This window comes from Plodia interpunctella, chromosome 10, assembly GCF_027563975.2.
Source record: "Plodia interpunctella isolate USDA-ARS_2022_Savannah chromosome 10, ilPloInte3.2, whole genome shotgun sequence".
Classification (NCBI taxonomy): Eukaryota; Metazoa; Arthropoda; class Insecta; order Lepidoptera; family Pyralidae; genus Plodia; species Plodia interpunctella.
In genome coordinates, this window is record NC_071303.1 from 7785218 (window position 1) to 7805607 (window position 20390).

The 20390-nt window shown below is 33.9% G+C and overlaps 1 protein-coding gene across 3 annotated transcripts in view; it reads left to right on the forward strand.

Moving 5' to 3' along the window:
• Eip63E (Ecdysone-induced protein 63E) overlaps window positions 1-20390 on the forward strand; it is a 66056-nt gene that overhangs the window by 3809 nt on the left and 41857 nt on the right. Inside the window, exons 1-2 of one of the 3 annotated variants that reach the window (XM_053750912.2) lie at window positions 563-962; window positions 16373-16459. In XM_053750912.2, coding sequence (XP_053606887.1) covers window positions 920-962; window positions 16373-16459 — 130 coding nt within the window. In that variant the 5' untranslated portion in view covers window positions 563-919. Of the gene's footprint in view, window positions 1-562; window positions 963-5353; window positions 5770-16372; window positions 16460-20390 lie in introns of those variants that run through there. The other 2 variants (XM_053750911.2, XM_053750910.2) reach the window with 2 other exon arrangements.

Below are 20390 nucleotides of genomic sequence, written 5' to 3' on the forward strand. Positions count from 1 at the left end.
CCTACTGTTTTTATTTTGTGGAGTGATTTGTATGTTCAAAATAAAATTATGTGCTATATAGTGTGTTTATTGTTCTTTTCACGAAATTATACAATCCTCTCTAATATTATAATTTTAGGTGTGATATAGGATAGGATATACCTAGTACTACTCTTTTTTCAGCTTTTTGCATACTGCTGAGCGTTGTGATGTACTCGACCCAACTTCTTTACGATCTCTACATTTGTGACGGATCTTCAGTCTGTTCTAGTGCTTCGAAGATCTTTCACTTCATCGGACCGGGCTAGGCCCTCTAGATGTTTGTCCGTCTTTCCGGTGACCACAAGCCTACCAGTAATACTAGTAATAAACCTATAATAATTGCAATCTTTGTGCAACGGTAGTACCTATGAGTAACAAAACTACGACTAATTTTGAGAATGCGTAAATCGCTGCAAGTGCAGCTATTCGGCAAGTGTACATGCGATTCCGGGGTGTCGGGCGATTCTGGGCGCCGTCTACTGTCCTGCCTGACACAGTTGTTGGGCGCCGGCGCGCGGCAACTCTCCCTGCAGCCCAGCCAGACGACACGCGGCTGCGAACCAGGACGCTCCTCGTCTCTGTGAGTCCCGAACTCCCGCCACTTCTGAATTCACATCGAACGCGAATCGCTCAACTATTGTTACCGAACAATAGTAATGTGCGCAAGCACGCTTCCATCAAAGTGATTGTCAACATCGATTCACGCGTAACGACCGTTCTCTGTTTAATGCACGTCTGAACTGTTTATGCCGAGACTGACGTAATCGAGTGATTCTCGAACTGTGTAAATATTTAAAGCTATTTTACAGCTCTCTTTTTACGTGTGTAAATAGTTTTAAAAGCCGTCAAGCTGTATTCGTTCGAAAGTTTCAAGGTTTACGAGTACGATGAGGACAGAATGTTCAACGGTCACGAAGACGGCTTCGGCACATCTAAGAGGAGTAAGTTTGTAAACATCCGCTTTTGGAAACAACTTTTGAAGTTTTTCGTAAACAGTGATTTAATTTTTGCATGATTTCGCACGGGTATACTATGTTATATTTGAAAGCCATAAAAGTAGTTAAATATATTTATGTTGAATTTAAAATCGTACCATAGTCAATATACATATGTATTTAATTATGGTACATAGGTACTAGTAGTTTCATTACCTAACATTCCTATCATATTGTGTCATTATTAATCGTATAATTTATTGTTTTTGATAAGACAAGTTTGTGCAATCAATGTGTGTTGTAAAATTTAATCAAGTTATGCTTTTTATTTATGCTATTAGAGATAGGCTTTTATATGTTAAAAAAAGGCTGTTTCGTTTATGCTATAGATTATTTCGGGTTATCCTTTAAATTAGTTTATGATATGAATTATACCTACATTAATTTATTTCCTTGATGATTTTGTTCTTCATCAAAATGCTATTTTATTTATTTTTTGCATATAGATAGATAGATAAACTCTTTATTGCACCATTCACAAATGAGTTATAAGTTACAACAAGATATTCAAACATGAGTGCAAAGGCGGATTGTATATCAATCTGAATCTTCTATTCTATACCAGAAAATCAAAACAGAGCCGAAATCGCTGAATGTTGATATTTGTAATTTTAATGATGCCTTCGGTCAAATTCGACCTAAAATGCATTCCTTCGATTTTGGCCAAAATTAGCTTAGGTCCTAATCTTAGCCGCCGAAGTCAAAGGTTTCGAAAAATTGGTAGTATAATTGTATAATATAAAATAAATGGTAAAACAGAACACCTACAGGCAAGAGTAACAATCAAAACTAGCACTAGAAAATGACGTCATGAATGTATTCAATAATTGGTGACGCAAGCCTAAGACTTAGATCACCACAGGCAAACTTGTTATTATTCTAACGGTTGTAAATGTGGCACAATGGTCAAACGACAGTTTGATTTAAACCCTAGTTCCTGGCTGACATCTTCACCTCAATTGCATTGAAAAAGGACTTTCACAATCCTTTGAGAGAATTTAAATGTGCGTTAAATTCAGCAACTCACGTTCAAACCAACTACATATTTCAAATCATCACGTCGATTTTTTTTATGTTGCTCTCTTGATTCCGTTATGACCGACAACTTTTAAAGAACGTCCGGACACACGTTCTTTACAAGTTTGATTAATTCCTTGTCGGAACAATACCTACAATTCATAATTTAAAACAGCTACTTCACTCTATTTGGTTGACCGGGAGCAATCTTCACTTAATTTTTGCTGATATCAGGAGATATTGGTGGATATTGAACACTTTTTGGTAACAAAAGTTTAATGAGAAAAAAAACTTTTCATTTCTATCAATTTCTACGTTTGACGTTTGACGACCTCGGTGGCGCAGTGGTAAGGTTCTTGCCACTGAACCGAGAGGTCCCGGGTTCGATCCCCGGTCGGGTCATGATGGAAAATGATCTTTTTCTGATTGGCCCGGGTCTTGGATGTTTATCTATATATGTATTTGTTATAAAATATAGTATCGTTGAGTTAGTATCCCATAACACAAGTCTCGAACTTACTTTGGGGCTAGCTCAATCTGTGTGATTTGTCCTAATATATTTATATTTATTTATTTTATTTATGATGTACTTGTGGGTCATTTATCTTCAATAATTATTACACCTTTTTCAACATAACATATGTCATTCACATAGATAGTATTTTACAAGTTTATGACCAAGAAGTCCGCCTTAAACCCATCTAATGGTTGGGTTCGCCAGGCTTTGTGTGAAGAAATTGACAAAAAAGCCTGGGCGTAATCTATCTCTGCCTCCGAGGCAGATGTGCCACCCATTCATCATGCGATGATTGGCAGGTGCACCTGTTATGCCATATGGTGGAAGTTGATGATTTATACCTGGCTTTTAAGGACGGCTACTAAGGATTTCAAGTTATTAAGTAATAGTACTTGTTGACTGAATTCGTCGTAGAATCTTTTAAGTCTTATGCTTCTAAAATTTTTATTAAATTTGCTATGCATAATTTTATTGTTTAAATTATTCCTGCTGTCCCCGATCTCTGAAAAAAGTCTAGCTATGTTCACTTTGTATATACAAAGCATTTAAAATTTTCCTTTCACCCCAGTATGTCTTATTGGTCTCTCTCTCTTTCTCTTTCACTAATTCAGTTTATAGTGGTTATAGGTACAGAACTACAGACTTCATTAGATGAAATTTCAGTCAATAGACTGAAATATGGGAAATTCCCATGGCAGCTGGGCAACAGTTACTATCTCGTATAAGTAGGTATGACATGACATGCTTTCTACTATATTGTTTGCAAATATCTGCAGAATCACTTTCTAACTCTTTGAATTATTTAGTATTTCACTGTCTTATTGAAAAAAGACCTAGAATTTATAACTGTTTTCAGTTGTCTAAGAAATATATAGGTATAAAATATGAATGCGAAGGCAATGTTTGTAAAATATTCATGACAACTTGAAATTAACTTCAATCAATACAACAGCCGTGATGTGTCGCACGATGCTGATCAATAGTTTATTATAAATTAATGTGAAGTTGGCCTCCTATCCTACCTCTTATTATTCAATAGTGCAGGCAATATACCGATTACCATTTCTATGCACTTTAGTACTCAGTTCTTTATAATATATGCACTGTTATCGTAACAATCATTAATAAGGTCACTTGAGTTTTGTCCTGTTTCATATTTATGTCTTCTTCCGAATCTTTTACTCCAGCACAATATTCTGTCGTTAATATAACATATATTATCTCTAGGGCATGCAAATATTCGAACGTTTTCCGAATTCGAATCTTATTCGAATAATTTAGAAAAGTTAAAATCTATCATATTATTCTGATAGTTCTTTAATTATTAATTGTCTTATTTAGAGTCATCTATGGATTTAATCAAAATTTATGTTAAATATTAAAGAATCATTGGGAATTTGGCAACAGACTTATAAAAAACTACATATGTGTCTTTGCCGCATATATTTTTTTCGCTACTGGATAACACTTCAACGATCATGTCTTTAAATTTTGACAAATTTGTAGATCTATAGGTACAATTTTTTTCCACACTTTATTCCGGATGTTTCGTGTAATTTATTACTCATTTTGGTGTGTACTGCTTACTAATAGCATAACCTTTTTTTTTGTTTCCGTTACCCCGTACGCCTATCGTAAATTAGCATGATTATAGATAGATTCTCGTAATTTGAGATAGTGTATATTGTCGTCACGTACTTTTCAAGGGTTTTATTTATATCATATAATGCAAAAGTGCAAAATTTCGAAGATGACTTGTTGCAAGTCAAAGTTCGTTTTGGTGTTCCAACTGGCAAAAAAGGAAACCAAAAAAACAAAAAGTACACTCATTACATTATATGTATTGTATGTATTCACTTGTCTTGGTAGAGTCCTACCCTATTCTTGCCTTTCCTATTTATAACTACCACGTGTATTTTGACCACTCGATGTGTATCAGATCTTGTACGCTGTCATTATGCAAACAGAGATTGTATTAGTGATTAGACATTGAAAGTAACTAATGGTCGGAATTTATGTAGCAACCTTTGAGGCTAAACTATCAATGGAATCGAACCAGAACAGATTATGGCATTTGTTCATAGGGTTGTTCATTGATTGACGACATCTTGAACATTGTGATTTAAATCATTGATTAACTTGCAGCGATAGCACAGCATTCATAATTTGTTTTTTTATGAAAATGCTTCTAGAAATCTTATAAATAGCTGCAACTTACAAATAAGTTAGATTTCGACATAAATCAATGAGTGAAGTCGGCGCGGTGTGCTAGTAAGTAGCCATATTGCTGTTTGTAGTTCTTTTGAAAACAAAGCCATGTTTGTTGTAATATACGGTTGGTATTTACCGCGGTTAAGCTTTGTAAATTCGCTGAGTCGTTCTGCTATTTGCAATTTGCCTGTCATTGAAAATTAATCCTGTATTCGCTTGGGAGAATTAAATTAAAATTGATCGTTTTGCGTTGAATGAATACACGTAATTAGTGCTGCACTCTTTGTGAATATATTACATTTTGTACCTGTTTTGCATGAGTTAAAATCCTGACAACATTACTTATTCGTTCAGTTCGATCGAATGTTTCGTTGTTTTTATCTCTAACAAGTGTTTCTACCAAAATGTTCTTTCTTTACTATGAAATAATTTATTTACCTTCAAAATTTCCTGTCAAATTCAGTGGATACTATTCCATACAGCCTTTATTGTGGGCAGTTAACTAAGCGCGCAGAATAAGCACAAGTACGCCGGCATCACAAGATAAAGAGTAGGTGAACTGGTGAACGGGCGTTGCCACTTGCTTGTCTGTCTGGCCGCCGTCAGTAGGCTCCAGCGAGTCATCGCGGTAGCATTGCGCCGGCGCAGCTGTTCGACGTCGCTATCTAGGGCGCTCTTATGTGATACTTCACCATTTCTCTCAGATTATTATGGAAAAGTGCACAGTGGCCACTTAGCACAATTTTGATCCACAATTACGAGATATCATCGATTGTTATTGCAGTGTCAAATTTTTTGTTTAACGCTTTTATATCTATGTGGGCTACGTGATAAGTGACAAGTGTGTTACCGTATTGTTTAGGGTTTTGGCGAGCATTTCGCGTATCGTGTCCCTCTGTAGGTAGACGTTTCTTGGAAGTGTTGCTTACAATTGGTTTTGGTGAATGAGTCAGCTAACAGGCGTCGGGATTGTTAACATTGTCAACGTGCTGCCTACGATATCTGAAGGTAATTTTACAATTATTATTGTTTATTTATACTTAAAGTCCCACTAGGAAGATATATTTACTCGGGAATAGATTTGTTTACTCTGGTTTATACAAATTAACAGAAAAGCACTTACAAAAATTCAAGTTACATCAACTCTACCTATCTATACTAGTGTTGGTTATCAAACACAAACAATCGTTGAACAATGTTTACGTTTTATTTATAGATTGCGTACGTACTACTTTAGGTTCATATGCAAGTTTATGTTGACGTAAATGTAATCCTGCGTGCACTTACAGTGATTCGCTTATCTTATTACCTGCGTTGCATATCAAACTATTGCATTTTAAACAGGCGAGACAATGTCATTATAATTTACTTGCTTTACGACAAGTGAATACACATATGACGTTTTAGAAATTGTATCCTTATTCCGTTGTCATCAAGTAATTCTAGTAGAAATTTATTCATCAGAATAAAAACTTAAAAAACGTCTGTAGTTTTTACCTGAAAACCACGATAAATATTTGTTGTGAAAATGTTGTACCCAATTTTAATAGAAGTATACTAGAAATCCTTTAAATTTTTATTATACCTTTCAAAATTTGATTGATCTTGACCTTTCCTTTCTTTCCTTGATCTTATTCAAGTAATGAAATTATATGAATTTATGCTGCGATATTGCTTACCGAGATGAGGCTGCCGTGAAAGTTTACTTTCTTTTTTCGCGAACAACGACCATTCATTTCCAACTTCTCGCCAAATTTATTGTTAACTATCACATCATAAGCTTTCAAGACAAAAGGTTCTGATATTTGACTTGATTCTTGTATGTCTTCCAAACCAAGAATCGTGGCCTTGGCGATATCCGTTGGACATTCCGAAGGAACGACATTCGTCTCAGGAGCAGGTGCATATATACAAACGTGAGGTCAACGTATTATCACGACTGTGTGTCGTTCCACTGATTCTTTAAAATCAATAATTTATTTTATGAAATTAAATTTATATCTTGATGGTTTCTTTTGCTTGTTTGAAATTTGCTCATTTACTATTATAACTATCTATTATCATGTTCATAGAGACAAATATTCGATCTCCCTGGCAATTCAAGTTTTTAATTACTTCATAAGTCGTATAATATTTACAGTAAAGTTATATTTTTTAGTACATTTGCTTACATATTTAATTATAGTATCCGTACCATAACAATCAGCGATATAACATCGTAATATTATAACAACACTAAAATGCTCACTTGGTAATTTTATGAAACTCAACTGACAAAAGTTTAACTTTTTTTATCGCTGATCTTTTGGTTAACGGCAGTTCAGGTAATATTCGTTGTAATTCCATCGACAACAAGGAATAGAATAACTATCTGTACTATATAATACCAGACACACAATACAGGCCTTGGAAGGCCTTAATGGCTACCTGCAGCACATTAGCCATGACATGCGTTTGCGGCTCTAGGAAGTTGTTTGAGCAATTATATGTCATTTCCAAGACGGCAAAAAGTTGTTGAGACGCCAGTACAGTTAGATTTACACATTCAAGTCCTTAAGTCGAAGCTTAAGCTTTATTAAGTTGAGGAAGAGGAATTTCTCAAGATCATTACTTTTACTGTTAAAGTTTTGATTGAAGATACCTGCTTTCAATTAAAATACTATTTGCGTGCAAGGTAAATGATCATTTTGTATTCATGAGTATCTAATTCGAAGTATTAAATTCCAACTCGTTGCTTATTGATCGTTTCTTATTTAATAGACCAAATAGTACATAGTTGATCGTCTGTTATTAAGGGAATATCCCTTCGAACAATCAAGATTATTTTCAGAATTAAAATTTTTAACTTCTGCTTAATCTAACTACAGAACGCATATATGCTTGGCTGGTTGCGGCTGATCTGCCACGCATCTCTAAACTTGTATCACTATTGTAATAATTGCATTCATTGAATACCGTGTTTGATGTGGAACATTAACTCGATTAAAAATAACATCATTCTATTTTGATATTATATTTGGCTAATATTAGTTTATGTATGTCACTGTCATCTGGTTAAATCAGCCATTTAGCCCGTTCATTAGACGCAACATAACAGTGTAATAAAACATACAAATAGAAAACTAAGCTGAAATATAATACTTATTTCTATAGAAATTTCGTCCTGTAGTCCTTTTAGTTAGACCTCGAAATTTTAGTAAATATTTCGGTTTTACATAGTTTTAACCCATGAGTACCCGTTTTAATCATTAAAAATTTTGCCTTTTAAAACTTCGTTTATACAATCCGGTGAAAGTATGCTACGAATAAAAAGCAAACCTGAGTTTTATTGTATTTGTAATTGTAATAAATTATAATCACCGCAATGTAATTAGTTATCGCAAGATAGTTTATTATGCGTGTTGTCTCGCTTTCTGCGTTCTCGTGGGCCTCGTTTTATATCAACGATTCCGTTTGTACCATTTATTATTTTATAAATAATGATTCTAATTGGGTCTCATATTGATGAACTACTGAATAATTAAGTTTGTTTGTGCATAGAAGTCTATAAAATTTATTGGAATAGTTTTAACAAATCTGTGCTTTGTCATCATTTGGATCTTATGTATCTCACATTTTCTTTTAAATGTATTGCAGCACTATTTTAATCTTTAACAAACTGTAATATGGTATGACTGGCATTGTGGATTGAATCCACATTTACATTACAATTGTTGGTATTGTGCGCAGGGTCACAGGTTCGAGGCCACGAGTCGTGTGCAGTCAGTTCTCTTGCTTCAACGAGTGCCTTTGTACCAACTTGATTTGCATTATTGTTTCGTCTGTCTTCACTCGCCCCCTCATATTCTTGATGTTTTTATTAGCAAACTGGAAATAAATGTCGTTGACCATTTAAAGGTCTTGTTTTAAAATTTGCATTTCCTCTTAATAATTCGTATCGTGTTTCGACTTATACAGTAGCCGAATAATGCAATGAAAGGTTGAAGAACGGAACACCTGCAGCGCAGTCAGAAATTAAAATTGGAGATGTATAGTCAATTAATATTCAGTCGGCGTCGGCGACGAGGTAGAGTGATTTTTTTAATTCCTCTCATGAATTGCTGCTAAAATTGTCTTTAATTACTTACTCGACTGTTATTGGGTTCGTTTATAAATTTGGCTCAACATTAATCACATTACCATCTATTTGGTGGTTAACAGATTTGTATAATAGGAAGTCGTGTCAGATTTTAACGAGACTTATTTGTCGGTCTTTTTACGATTTACTTTTGTGTTTACGAGACCTTGGTTAAAAAAAGAAACAAGTTAAAGATTATAATAATTTTTTAACTGAATTTATAATTTTTGAATGACACAGCATAGTTCTACATTTCTGTTCTAGTTTTTCAGCTTTTGTAGTTCATTGACCTAATGACCGTCTGATAAGTTTGCCACATCCTAGTTTTTATAGATTTCATTTATGTCGATGTCGTCGTTAAATATTTAATAAAACTTTTGTGTAACATGTTGTATTTGAATATATAATCAGAAAGTAATAACTAAAATATTTAATACAATGCCAGATGTATTTTTCATTTCATTTGTATCAGGTTGCAGTGATGTAAAATAAAAAATAAATCTATTCCCTTCATACAAATCCATATTAGACTGGTGCAACCAGTAAATATATTAGTATAGAGTTGAGTTTGTGAGTAATTCTAATGATTCAGTATTATTCTCATGCTAATTGACCAGAATCATTGAGTGATTCAGGTGAATCATTGATTGATTCAGGTGAATCATGCCCTCATAAATAAATGATGCTAGTGTTCTTGAATCATCAACAATTTGAGCACAGTTCTGTTTGGTCCTGATATAGCATCAAAATTCCAAAATTTTCTAAATTATGTAGTTTTTCTCAAAAATCTGCAAACTACCGTTGCGAAGAAGAAGTTATCAAAAAGATTATTTGTATGTAGTAATATTTTATCTGGGTGATATTATGAGATTTCCGTACTCTTTCAGATATGTATGTGAGCCAATAGTTTTTTTAATATTTGTTGTCAGTTGTTAAATTTAAATTACAAAAATTAATTGTTCTGTACTACTGGCAATATCATTGTGATGGCAACAGTTGTTCGCTTAAATGCAACGGTTTTTAAATGTTCTCTTCACTTTGTTTTACGGTGTGTTAGGAGGCAGACATTATACCACCCAAGTCATTTATTTAAATATACGTTTCAACGTGTTTATTTTAAATATCTTTTGTTTTTCTTTCTTTCGCCTATAAACCTATTATTCTACAATATTTTGTAATTATCATTATAATTAATCGATCTGGTATCACTGATAACTAACCTATCAAGAGGCGATATGTAATTTTATTATTAACTGGAGCGTCTTTTGATTACATATTAGAATTTATATTACGTGGAAAAGCATTCTTGGCGTGTGTTCAAAAGTTGTTGCGGCCTGTGGCTTGCATTAGCACACTGGCGCTTGTTCTGTCATCAGATTTACTATAAGATACTATTAACACTGCTATTACTACTTGGCCTCATTATACGAAACAGGATCTATTCCTGGTTGGATCTAGGAAATGGAAAATGCGATTGTTCACCTCGCATTAAAGTAGGAAGTCTACACCTCCCGTTCAATTTGCGAATTTGCAACATCATTATATCATTTTTATGTAATTACTATTCGATGTTTCTCAGAATTCATCTCATATCTTTTGGTAGAATGACTTTCGATAAATTATTTATTTGGCAGAAGTAATTTATTTTAGGTTTCAGGCAGTCGTATTATTAGAACTGTGGTATTACAAGTTCTATTATGCAAATAGATGACTGCTGATACTGTTTGTATACCTTTTTCTAAGATTGCATTCGGTCCCTGAGATTATCGCTACAGGTGCAATTTTGTCTACTTTTAACTTCTCTACTTCTAGAGATTTATAACACTATAAACACAGATAATAGATACACAACTCGCTCTTCAGTTTTTTCACCCTTTGATGTTAATATGGTGTTGATATATGATCAGTTTATTTCATTTAAAATTTTATGTAATACGTAATAAGATCTCGATAGAATTTATACTTGCAGCCATAAATACAGCCTGTGTTTTCGTTTATTAGTGAACACGAATTTCAACTCGGTATTTCATAGTAAATCTCAATGTCTTTTCAAAAATACATTTTGTTAACATTATATAATTTTTACAGCTAGAGCAAGGTCACAGTTGTTGGAAAAATACTGAGATATATTCTACTCGTATATATCGCGATGTATCTTGATGAAATAAGATATGAGTGAATAAAGAACATTAGAGTATGCGTAGTACAATAACGGAATCGATTTAAGAATTGGACATGTTATTTCTGAGCCAGAAACACAAGTCTCGAATTTACTCTGGGACTACCTCAATCCATGTGATTTGTACCCTATATATTTATTTATTTTCATTTAACTCTAAACAATTAACATGAATCAATGCATCTGCAGTATAAGGAATGACAGCTTTTGATTCTGTTAAAGTAACACCAATATTACTTGGTTAAAAAACATTCAGTGTTGGTGCAGTGCGGTGCAACCGTGCGCAGTGGGTGGAATGGCACGCGGCTGACTCCGGTGACCGGCAAGGTCGCGCGACGACTTTCGCACGATCGGCTGTACGCAATGAAATGATAACTTTTGATACAATTGTTAAGTTGTTGTTGTTGTGTAGTACCAAGCATTACATTACCTAATAAAATAATAGTTTTGTCTCTCTTGTCTTTGTTCTGGATGGTAGTGGTACATATACGTATTACGTATCATCACTTTTTGAACTTGTGTACTGGACTAACCCACTTTCATTTGCCTGACCTACATATGACAATCTACATTCCTTGACCTACATATGATAGGCTAATTAAAATCATACGTATAATATTTGAAACTCATATTAATCAACCGGTCGAAATATCTTGTCATCAGTGTGTGTCAGCATATTAATTTATTTATCTTTTCCCCTCCAATGGAAATGAAAAGTATTGGCTTTGGCCCCAGGGCCAATGTGTAGGCTGGCATCTCATATGCGCCTACACATGGAGCTGTTAAAACATCTCAGTCGTAAATGGTTATATTGCCAGCGTCGAAAATGTCGAAATATTTTTTTACATGTGTTTCTATATCTTATTTTATTTCGGAATAAAATATAAAACTTCGCCTACACTCGCCTTCTTTTAAATACTTTCATCGGTATTTTGTATTTCAGTTTTATTTACTTTTGCTTCGTAGGAAACATGTCCTCTTGTTTGTCGAATGTGGAGATGAGTTTTCAAGTAACTGTCTCTTTGAGTTACTTGTTTACCACGCCAGTATTTGGGGGCCGAGACTTGTCGATCAAAATAAAGTAATGTTATTTAGACTAGACAGTTAATTATTCTGTTAAATAAATAAAATGAGGGAGCCAAGTGTGGATTGTAGCAATAAAAAAAGAACTTAGTGAAAAATACATGAATGTAATAATTTTTATGAAATGATTCTAGAGATTTTCTTTCTGTCATCATCTCAGATTTTCTTAAATATAGAGATAACTTAGCACAGTATAATAAAAATAACGTACCCATAGGTGTCTGTTCGATTATATGCTATTCACCTGCTATCGTAAGAGTAGGTAATTGTGTACGAAGGCTGATGACACATTGTCATATTGAGGGAGTTATTTTGTCTTGTGTAAATAATATTTATTATCTGCTGTCCCGGTGTTTGTCGCAACGCTGCGGAGCGTGGGCGCTGAACGAGTTCATTGGACAATCCCGGCATGCGGAACTGCAACACTCGATGCCCTGTTTACACGTTCATTCCTTCCAGAGACCATCACTTGCTGTTATTCTTTTGTGTTTTTTCTCATCGGCTACGTTCGGAACGTCTGGGTTTACCTTGTGTATCTTCTTTTTGTTTGTATTCTATTCGATCGACTATTAACATCGGATTGAAAATGAAATTTGCCCAGTGTTTGTTCATTGCTGATATATCTATTTTTAAACGGTTGTTAAAAGTTATTTCAATGTTAAATTTTGTGTTTACATTACTATTGTTTGAAATACTTAGCCATGTAAAAAAATCATGTTAAGTAAAAAACATACAGTTCTTGTGAGGAATATTTGTTCCAATCCAATTTCTTCATCGGCGGATACTGCGGCAAAATGGTATACTAACATTGCGGTAAATTTATGAATCATAAATTTGTTCACCAACGACCCTTGCTGACACGTTACGTATACATCATTAAATCCGGTAACAGCGTCAGTATTAGTAGCCAAATATTCCTCATTATAAGATGTTGTTTCATAAAATTATATGATGTTTAATGTGAAAACGAAAATGTGAAAATTTCAGAGCAAATATTTGTTTGTATTCAATGTAAGATTCACGAAATGAAACTTATGATACGAGTAACAAATAACATCTAAATTACGCCCTGACAAGGTAATATTTTCGTAAATGCTGATAACGTTAATTTATCAATGTCGAATATTAATATGTGAAATTCTCTAGTTACGTGATCGATCTGTATAGCTATAACATATTGTCCTGTCGTTCGTCAGATTAGATAGCGTATGTTTGCGTATGGTGGTCATGTTTGAACAGTTTCTAGGGTTGTTGACTTAGTCTTGTGGCGCCGAATTTCCCTGTTACGCGATATTAGTCCTTGTTGCTGTGAGATTTGTTGCTAGCACCGAGGATATGACGGCTTGTGTGCTGAAATGAATGGTCGTTATTGGACAGGTAAAATGTTGTCACACGTGAATAAACATCCTATTAACAACTTTCGACAAACCACAAACATTACTTGGTTGATTCAAACTCCTTTTCCTCGTATAGTTGGTAATCTTGGTGCATACTCTACAATTTTTCTAAGAATTTTTTTTCTCCACAATGGTATAGGTAAAATAATAAATAGGTAGTAGGTATTATAAGTATCAGACTGTCGAGACGTAGGTAAGGAAACCTTGACTGTCAAGATAATTCTTAAATGTTTTCTAATGAAAATATTAGTTGAGTAAATTCCTATGACATCAGAGATCCTCATGAAAGAAATATCGAGAGAAATGTATTTCATGTATATTAATAATATGTATGCGTTTTACCCTTGGTTAATGAGGCCAGCTGAAGTTGTTATGAAGCGTGATAGAATTACAAACATAATTTCGAAACATTGTAATTTACAATTACAGATTCTTAGAAATAACATAAATCAAATGAAAATGTGTACAATGATATTTTATTCGATTATATGATCTGCTTTACGACCCTGTGGAAATCTCCGACCGCCCATAAACTCTGCCATTTGCAGTTTCTCTAAATTTAACAACGGATCGTCATAAAAGGAGTAATTTACTTTCTAGGCCAGTGCAATGCGATTCGATGCGGTCTATCTCAGTGAGGCTGCTTAGTGCATACTGCGGCGGTGGGTACCCCCTATCTTGGGATGTGTTGGGCCCGGAGCCAAATCTTTCGAGACGGGGCAGAGTGTATCGTTAAAGAAATTGGTTCATTTTATTCACCTTTTACCTTTTTGTGTTGGTTATTAAAAGTTATAAGAAATGTTAACAAATTCAATTGTAAACAACTATCGTTCGACATATTCTCTAACCAGAATTACTAGTCGAATTGAAATCTTAATTTTTGTAATTATATGATCTCCAGAATTTATATCGAAACCCTCCGGCGCCAGAAGTACATAATAAAATATCGCCGCCTTAAATTGAATGTTCTCCATTTTCGGACTGTTCCGTATCTGCTTGCAAATTCAACACAGCGGCTATTCCGTAAACATTCGGCAAATTCGCAAATGCTTCCTCTCCATCATGTCCATGTGTTCGCATGCCGGCATCGTGACGACACCGTGGCTGGCATAACAACGATGCATATCACTGGCGTTTAAAATAAACACCGCGTTAAGCGCACCAATACCGAATATGGAATGAGCTGATTTTCGGACAGGTTACGGAATATATTTCATAGCATTACTGTAAAATTGAAATTATTTCTATATTCCTCCTATAACAATGAGGATGCTTGTGAAATAATATAATAGATGAACACGATTCAGAAAATGATGTAGACTCAATTGACTTGGCTCTTTAACTGTTTTCGAATATTTAGAAAACCTTGAACGACCTGGAAAGGAAATCATCTTATTGATCCCGGAATTATATTATTTGCACATATATTGTATATGAGCACATAAATACACATAGAACACAGAGAACATAAAAAGGAAATCTGATTGATATAAAATAGGTAATTAAAATATTATAATAAAAACAATCTCGCAATAGTATTTTTAATTACTGACACTAATTATTCATCTAGTTTTATTAATATCTCCCGACATAATTTATTTGTTAACCATCATAGTGCGTTTCCATGTATAATCATCTACCTAATTAAAATAGAGTAGGTTGGCGCACGCGATTACCTGTTTGCTAAAGAAGCGTGAAGTCAAACCGACTACCTACATTTTGTTGTGTAGTTTTTTCTTCAATCACTATCTGCGCACTGTTAAATGTAGTCTTCTTGTACACATGCCATTCCATTGAACTGTCACCATCCGTCATTTTATCATGATACTACCTTCGATAAATTTGTCTCCATGCAACGTAGTTTCAGCTCAATTTCTCTTTCCTAATTATACTAGCCCCTAAGTGCCGATTGGCGGGCAAAAATGATCTGTAAGGATAGCAAGTAGAAATTCATAGTCCCTTGAGAAACAGTCGTAACAAAAATGCATTTTTGAATTCTTAAATTCTGAATCAGGTACAAGTAATCCTGTACTTGATAAAAAGTTTTTAGCAGTAGTGCCACTCACGCATTGTAAACTAGGTATCATATTTCATTCTAGTTAAAATGTACCCTAGATTTTATATGTAATACAAAATTAGGTATGAATTTGTATTAACGTGTAGTCGATTGTACTAAAGGGTGGAGCCTAATCGCGTGTCTGTACCACATAATTCTTCTGTGAAAACTAACACTTGTCGCTTCCCTTGGGGCGTTCCATTAACGTGAAACAATATTTAATAATTACCTTGTTATTTATGAAAATATTATGGAACGGACGGGTTAATACAATTAAAACCTCCGAAAGTAAACATTTTTGATCTTTATTGCAGAAAATTGATTGATTTGGATAATTTTAATGCAGAGCAGAGACAATAACCATTTAGCCTCTAAATGGTCTGTGTTTTAATGGTTGATATGTAGAAAAGAACTAGAGGAGCCAACAGTGTTGATACAATTAAAAAATCATATGGATTTTTCGAACTTAGGTTAAAGATATTCTAGAATATCTTCAACCCTAAAAGAAAAAATAAAAGCAAGGCCTCAAATATGTTATAGTGGATATTAGGACCCACCAGTAGTAGAGCATTGCCATTGATTTACAAATGATGTTTGCGTGCTAATGACTGCTATTTTTTCGCAGACGATTATGGTAGCACTAATGGGAAATGAATTAATTTTCTTATCGATTTAACATTTCTACTTGCTAATTCGTGGAACTTCTGTAAAATATAATTTACAGTATTTTTCTTTCTTTATGTTTTTGGTATTCATATTTTTTTTACTTTTTTTTACAGGCGTGACAATGAGAGAAAAAAGGGGAGGCGCTATGAGTAAAATGCAAAAGCTCCGAAAGCGTCTATCCCTTAGTTTTGGCAGACTTTGTAAGTATTTTTTATTTTAAATACATTGTAATATGGGATAAACAGTTTATAATAAGCAGGATGTGGCTTTGTGGCGTGGCTTTGACCTAAGTGAATTACCCATACTTTTCTTATGTTTTTTCTGGTTCAAAATTTTTAGTAATGTGCAGTATTCAAACTAATCCAGATATAGGTATAGTTGTTAATAATGAAAATAAAGGGCTAAAGGTAATACTAGTGGTGATAATACCAGAAAAAAATCATTTGCAATATATTTTTTGTCATGTAATAAAATAGGTTCAAATCGACAATTTTGTACCCAAGATCGTGTAATATGTCTCAGTGCGATTGATCTGTTTCCATAATTTACTGGCAGACGATAATGTGATCATTAGACAGTCGTCGTTAAATAGATTGACAAACACATCGGACCACATGATTTTGCTTAGCAGTTATGTCATAAATATTGTTTATAACCATTATTACATTCAATGATTTAGTGTCAATTTATTTAGTAGAACTTTGTTTGGGATGATTTTGATAATGCTAAAGTTTGTTAAGTTGCTTGCAATGTTTTTCTTATACTAAAACACGGGGTCACAAAGTTACAGCCAATGATAATACACGGCCAACCGTACCTTACAATAAATAGATAGTAGATTTTGCGTGAAAGAGTAACAAACATACATTCATACGTCCTCACAACCTTCGCATTTGTAATATTAGTAGGATTTATCCTCATTACACGATCGATGTTGGTATGATATCAAGTATATTGCGACGCTCCTCTAATAATAAAGTTACACACTCCATTGGTCTAATACAACAAACAATAATGTTAAAAATAGAATGTAAATTAACATGTAAATGTTGGTAAGAGCTTAAAATAGATCATTATAGTGAAGTCCAGCCAATTGTACGTAAATGTCGTGAACAACAGTGGGTGATCATCGTGTGATTTAAAAGTAGTTACGTACGCTAATAGTTGGTTATTTCCTTATTGGAAATATAAAAGAGAAACGTACTGTATAATAGTATTGTCCTGAGTTGATGGATATCCAAATTTAAAGATGAAAGAGATGATATAAGTATGTTTCTGACAGATTGTTTGTTGAGTTTGGAAAATTTTACAAGTTTATCTGTGGCAAACATTAATCTTACTTATAATTTAAATGTGCAAGGATTTTTTTTGATACTTGCTACTCTTTGACGCAGATATAATATTAATATGTTTAGATAGGAGTGAGCAAGACTGGTGTTTTACGCGGAGGTCAAATCGATAGCTGAAAGAAGTGGAGAAAAATTCACCGATAAGAACCTTGTTCTTAAATTAGAACGAATGATAAATGTTCTGGGTGGGATATTGTACACACATTTGAGTACAAAACCCATTTGAGTTGTTTATTTTGGTATCATGTAACGTTTTTAATATAGTACGACTTGATTAATCGTCTTTGATGATTCATTTTTTTTATCACTGGTAAATATCGCTGATATTGTCATCTAGTGGCACGAGTAAATGTAGTTCAGTAGCGTTTATGACGTCGATAAGGTTCACCGACTTATCTGCAGTATGACCGTCTCCACATGCCCCCTAAACGTGCTTATTTCCTTGGCCATTAAGATTATCGCCACGCTTTACTCGCATCTTCGCAAGATTGATGAATCCGCCCGAAAGAGATTTGTCAAGAAAACAACCGACGCCTTACTGGTCATTTCTCTGCCTTTTAATCATACAAATGTGGTGCTCAACTTTATTTAGTGGGGGCATTAGCTGGTAGTAGTGAGAGAAGTATGAAATATTCTTGGTTGGCGTTCTGATTTTTATGGTGGAAACGAAATTATTTTTGCATATAGAAATTTTGAAACTGATGTTTTTCATTGTCGTTATTAACACGATATTTATGACATGTTAGCAAATAAACACAGTAATAATAACTAAACAAATTACCATGTAGAAATAGAAACTAATCACGGAGCAAGATCGTGTATTAGAGTTAATTATAGAATTTACGTCAGAAGTGCATTGGCCGCAAGATCTAGCTTATCACAAGAAATACTAGATGTATTGATGAAGTTGTATTGTTTAAGCCTAGCAATAATTATTGAATAGCGATATTTTGAAACATATCATCACATTAATTAATTAATTAGTTGTCGAAATATTTTTATCATCGTCCTACTAATATTGGTTGTTATTAAAGAAAGCGAGAGAGAGAGAGAGAATTTAATGACTATAGGGTTGTTTGATGAAAGGACCCGTGGAAACGATGCAAAATCATGAAGTACTTTAAAACTTGTATTTTAGTAATAATATCATCTTGGAAGGTCTCAGTTCAGTCGGTCTCACGAAAGTCGAGACGAGATTTAATCGTAATGACGATTTTAAAATTATTTATTTTCCCTTATAACACAAATAATTTGAAAACTGATTGCGTACACCACTTTAAATTAAATATCTGTATAACAACAGTATCTGCGAAGACATATTAAAATTTAGCATCTATTACCGCGATATAGAGCTTGTTATGTAGTAAGATTGTGGTTTAGTTCTAAAACAGCAGAATTTGTAAATCTTTCAAAAAAACCTCTTGCACGATCGCGTGAGAGAATCCATTAAATGCCTAAAACATCAAATAAATCATACCAGTGTGAACAGTGTCTAGTGTCTCATTCAAGCCATGTACTCAATGCAAATGAAATATGAGAGAACCGATGAAAGAAAAAATCTGGAAAAGCCCGAGTGTTCAGTGGGTTCCGTATTTTGAATAATATAGACCATGATGTCAATAACATCATAGTCTCGTATTTTACAATTCTACACCTTTATTTAGATAATTATTGTTCAATCCGATTATATCATGTCACAATAAAAAATATTCCGTTCTAAAACTAAAACGTTATAAATATTACAAAACTCAACTTTATCGAATTCAATGACGATCCATTAGAATTAAAGTAGTGATAGATTTTGTTCGCTGATACCTTTCTTTTAGATTATATGGCAAGATTTTCTTGTACTACGGAATCCTAAAAAAAGATGCTCGAAATAATATCTAATGAATGCCATTGTACGCGCATGCTCGCTTTGTTTACTTGGCGATAAGTGGAGTGTCTCTTCACCGTAGGATTTATAGCTTTAAGGGATTACGTAAGTCATTTATGTTTTTATCCAACCTTTTTTCGTAGTTTCTTCGGAAAATCTGGTTTATGTGACACCTGCGTTGTCAGCAGACATTTTAAGGAAATTGTTCGTTGGCTTTTCTTTTAATAAAATGTTATCTAGTGCTTTGCTTAAGGCAAAACAGATTTGTTGTGGGAAGGCTTTTCTTCTATATCAGCTTTATGAGTGTCAGAAAATTCTTCAAATTAAATTGATGTATAGGTACCGGCCTTGTATCAGTTTAGGACTGCTTATTGCATTGTCGTTTAGTTGTCGAGTAATCTTCTATTGTTACTACTTAATTATATTTGATTATGCATGCCAACGTGTCATTTTGGTCGCTAAGAAACGTGACGCTCTTTGGTTAAATTTCTGAATACATTTTAAGTTAGATATAAAAGAATACGACAGCGCCATTCTCCGTCTACACTGACCGTTAATGGACAAGGGTGCCTTTCTCTATAGTAGTAAAAAGGTCAAATGGCTAGTCCATTTTGTTTTGTTCCACATCTATATCCGCTCAAAATACATAATCTCTTAAACGTTGACGTAATTTTATTAATCACTCCAAATAACATTAATAAAAAGCGTCGAAAATTCCTTTTCTAAAATATTTTGTGATTCATCGATTACGTTTGGTACTGCGCGGTGATTGGCCCTGTGACCCTTATCACTTATCAGTCATTCGGCGTGTTTACGACCGATTGAGCTATGACACCCCGCAGGAAATGATCTATTAATTTGAACTTATTCAAGTAACTATGGTGTTTGTTCCTCGGTGTACGTTGG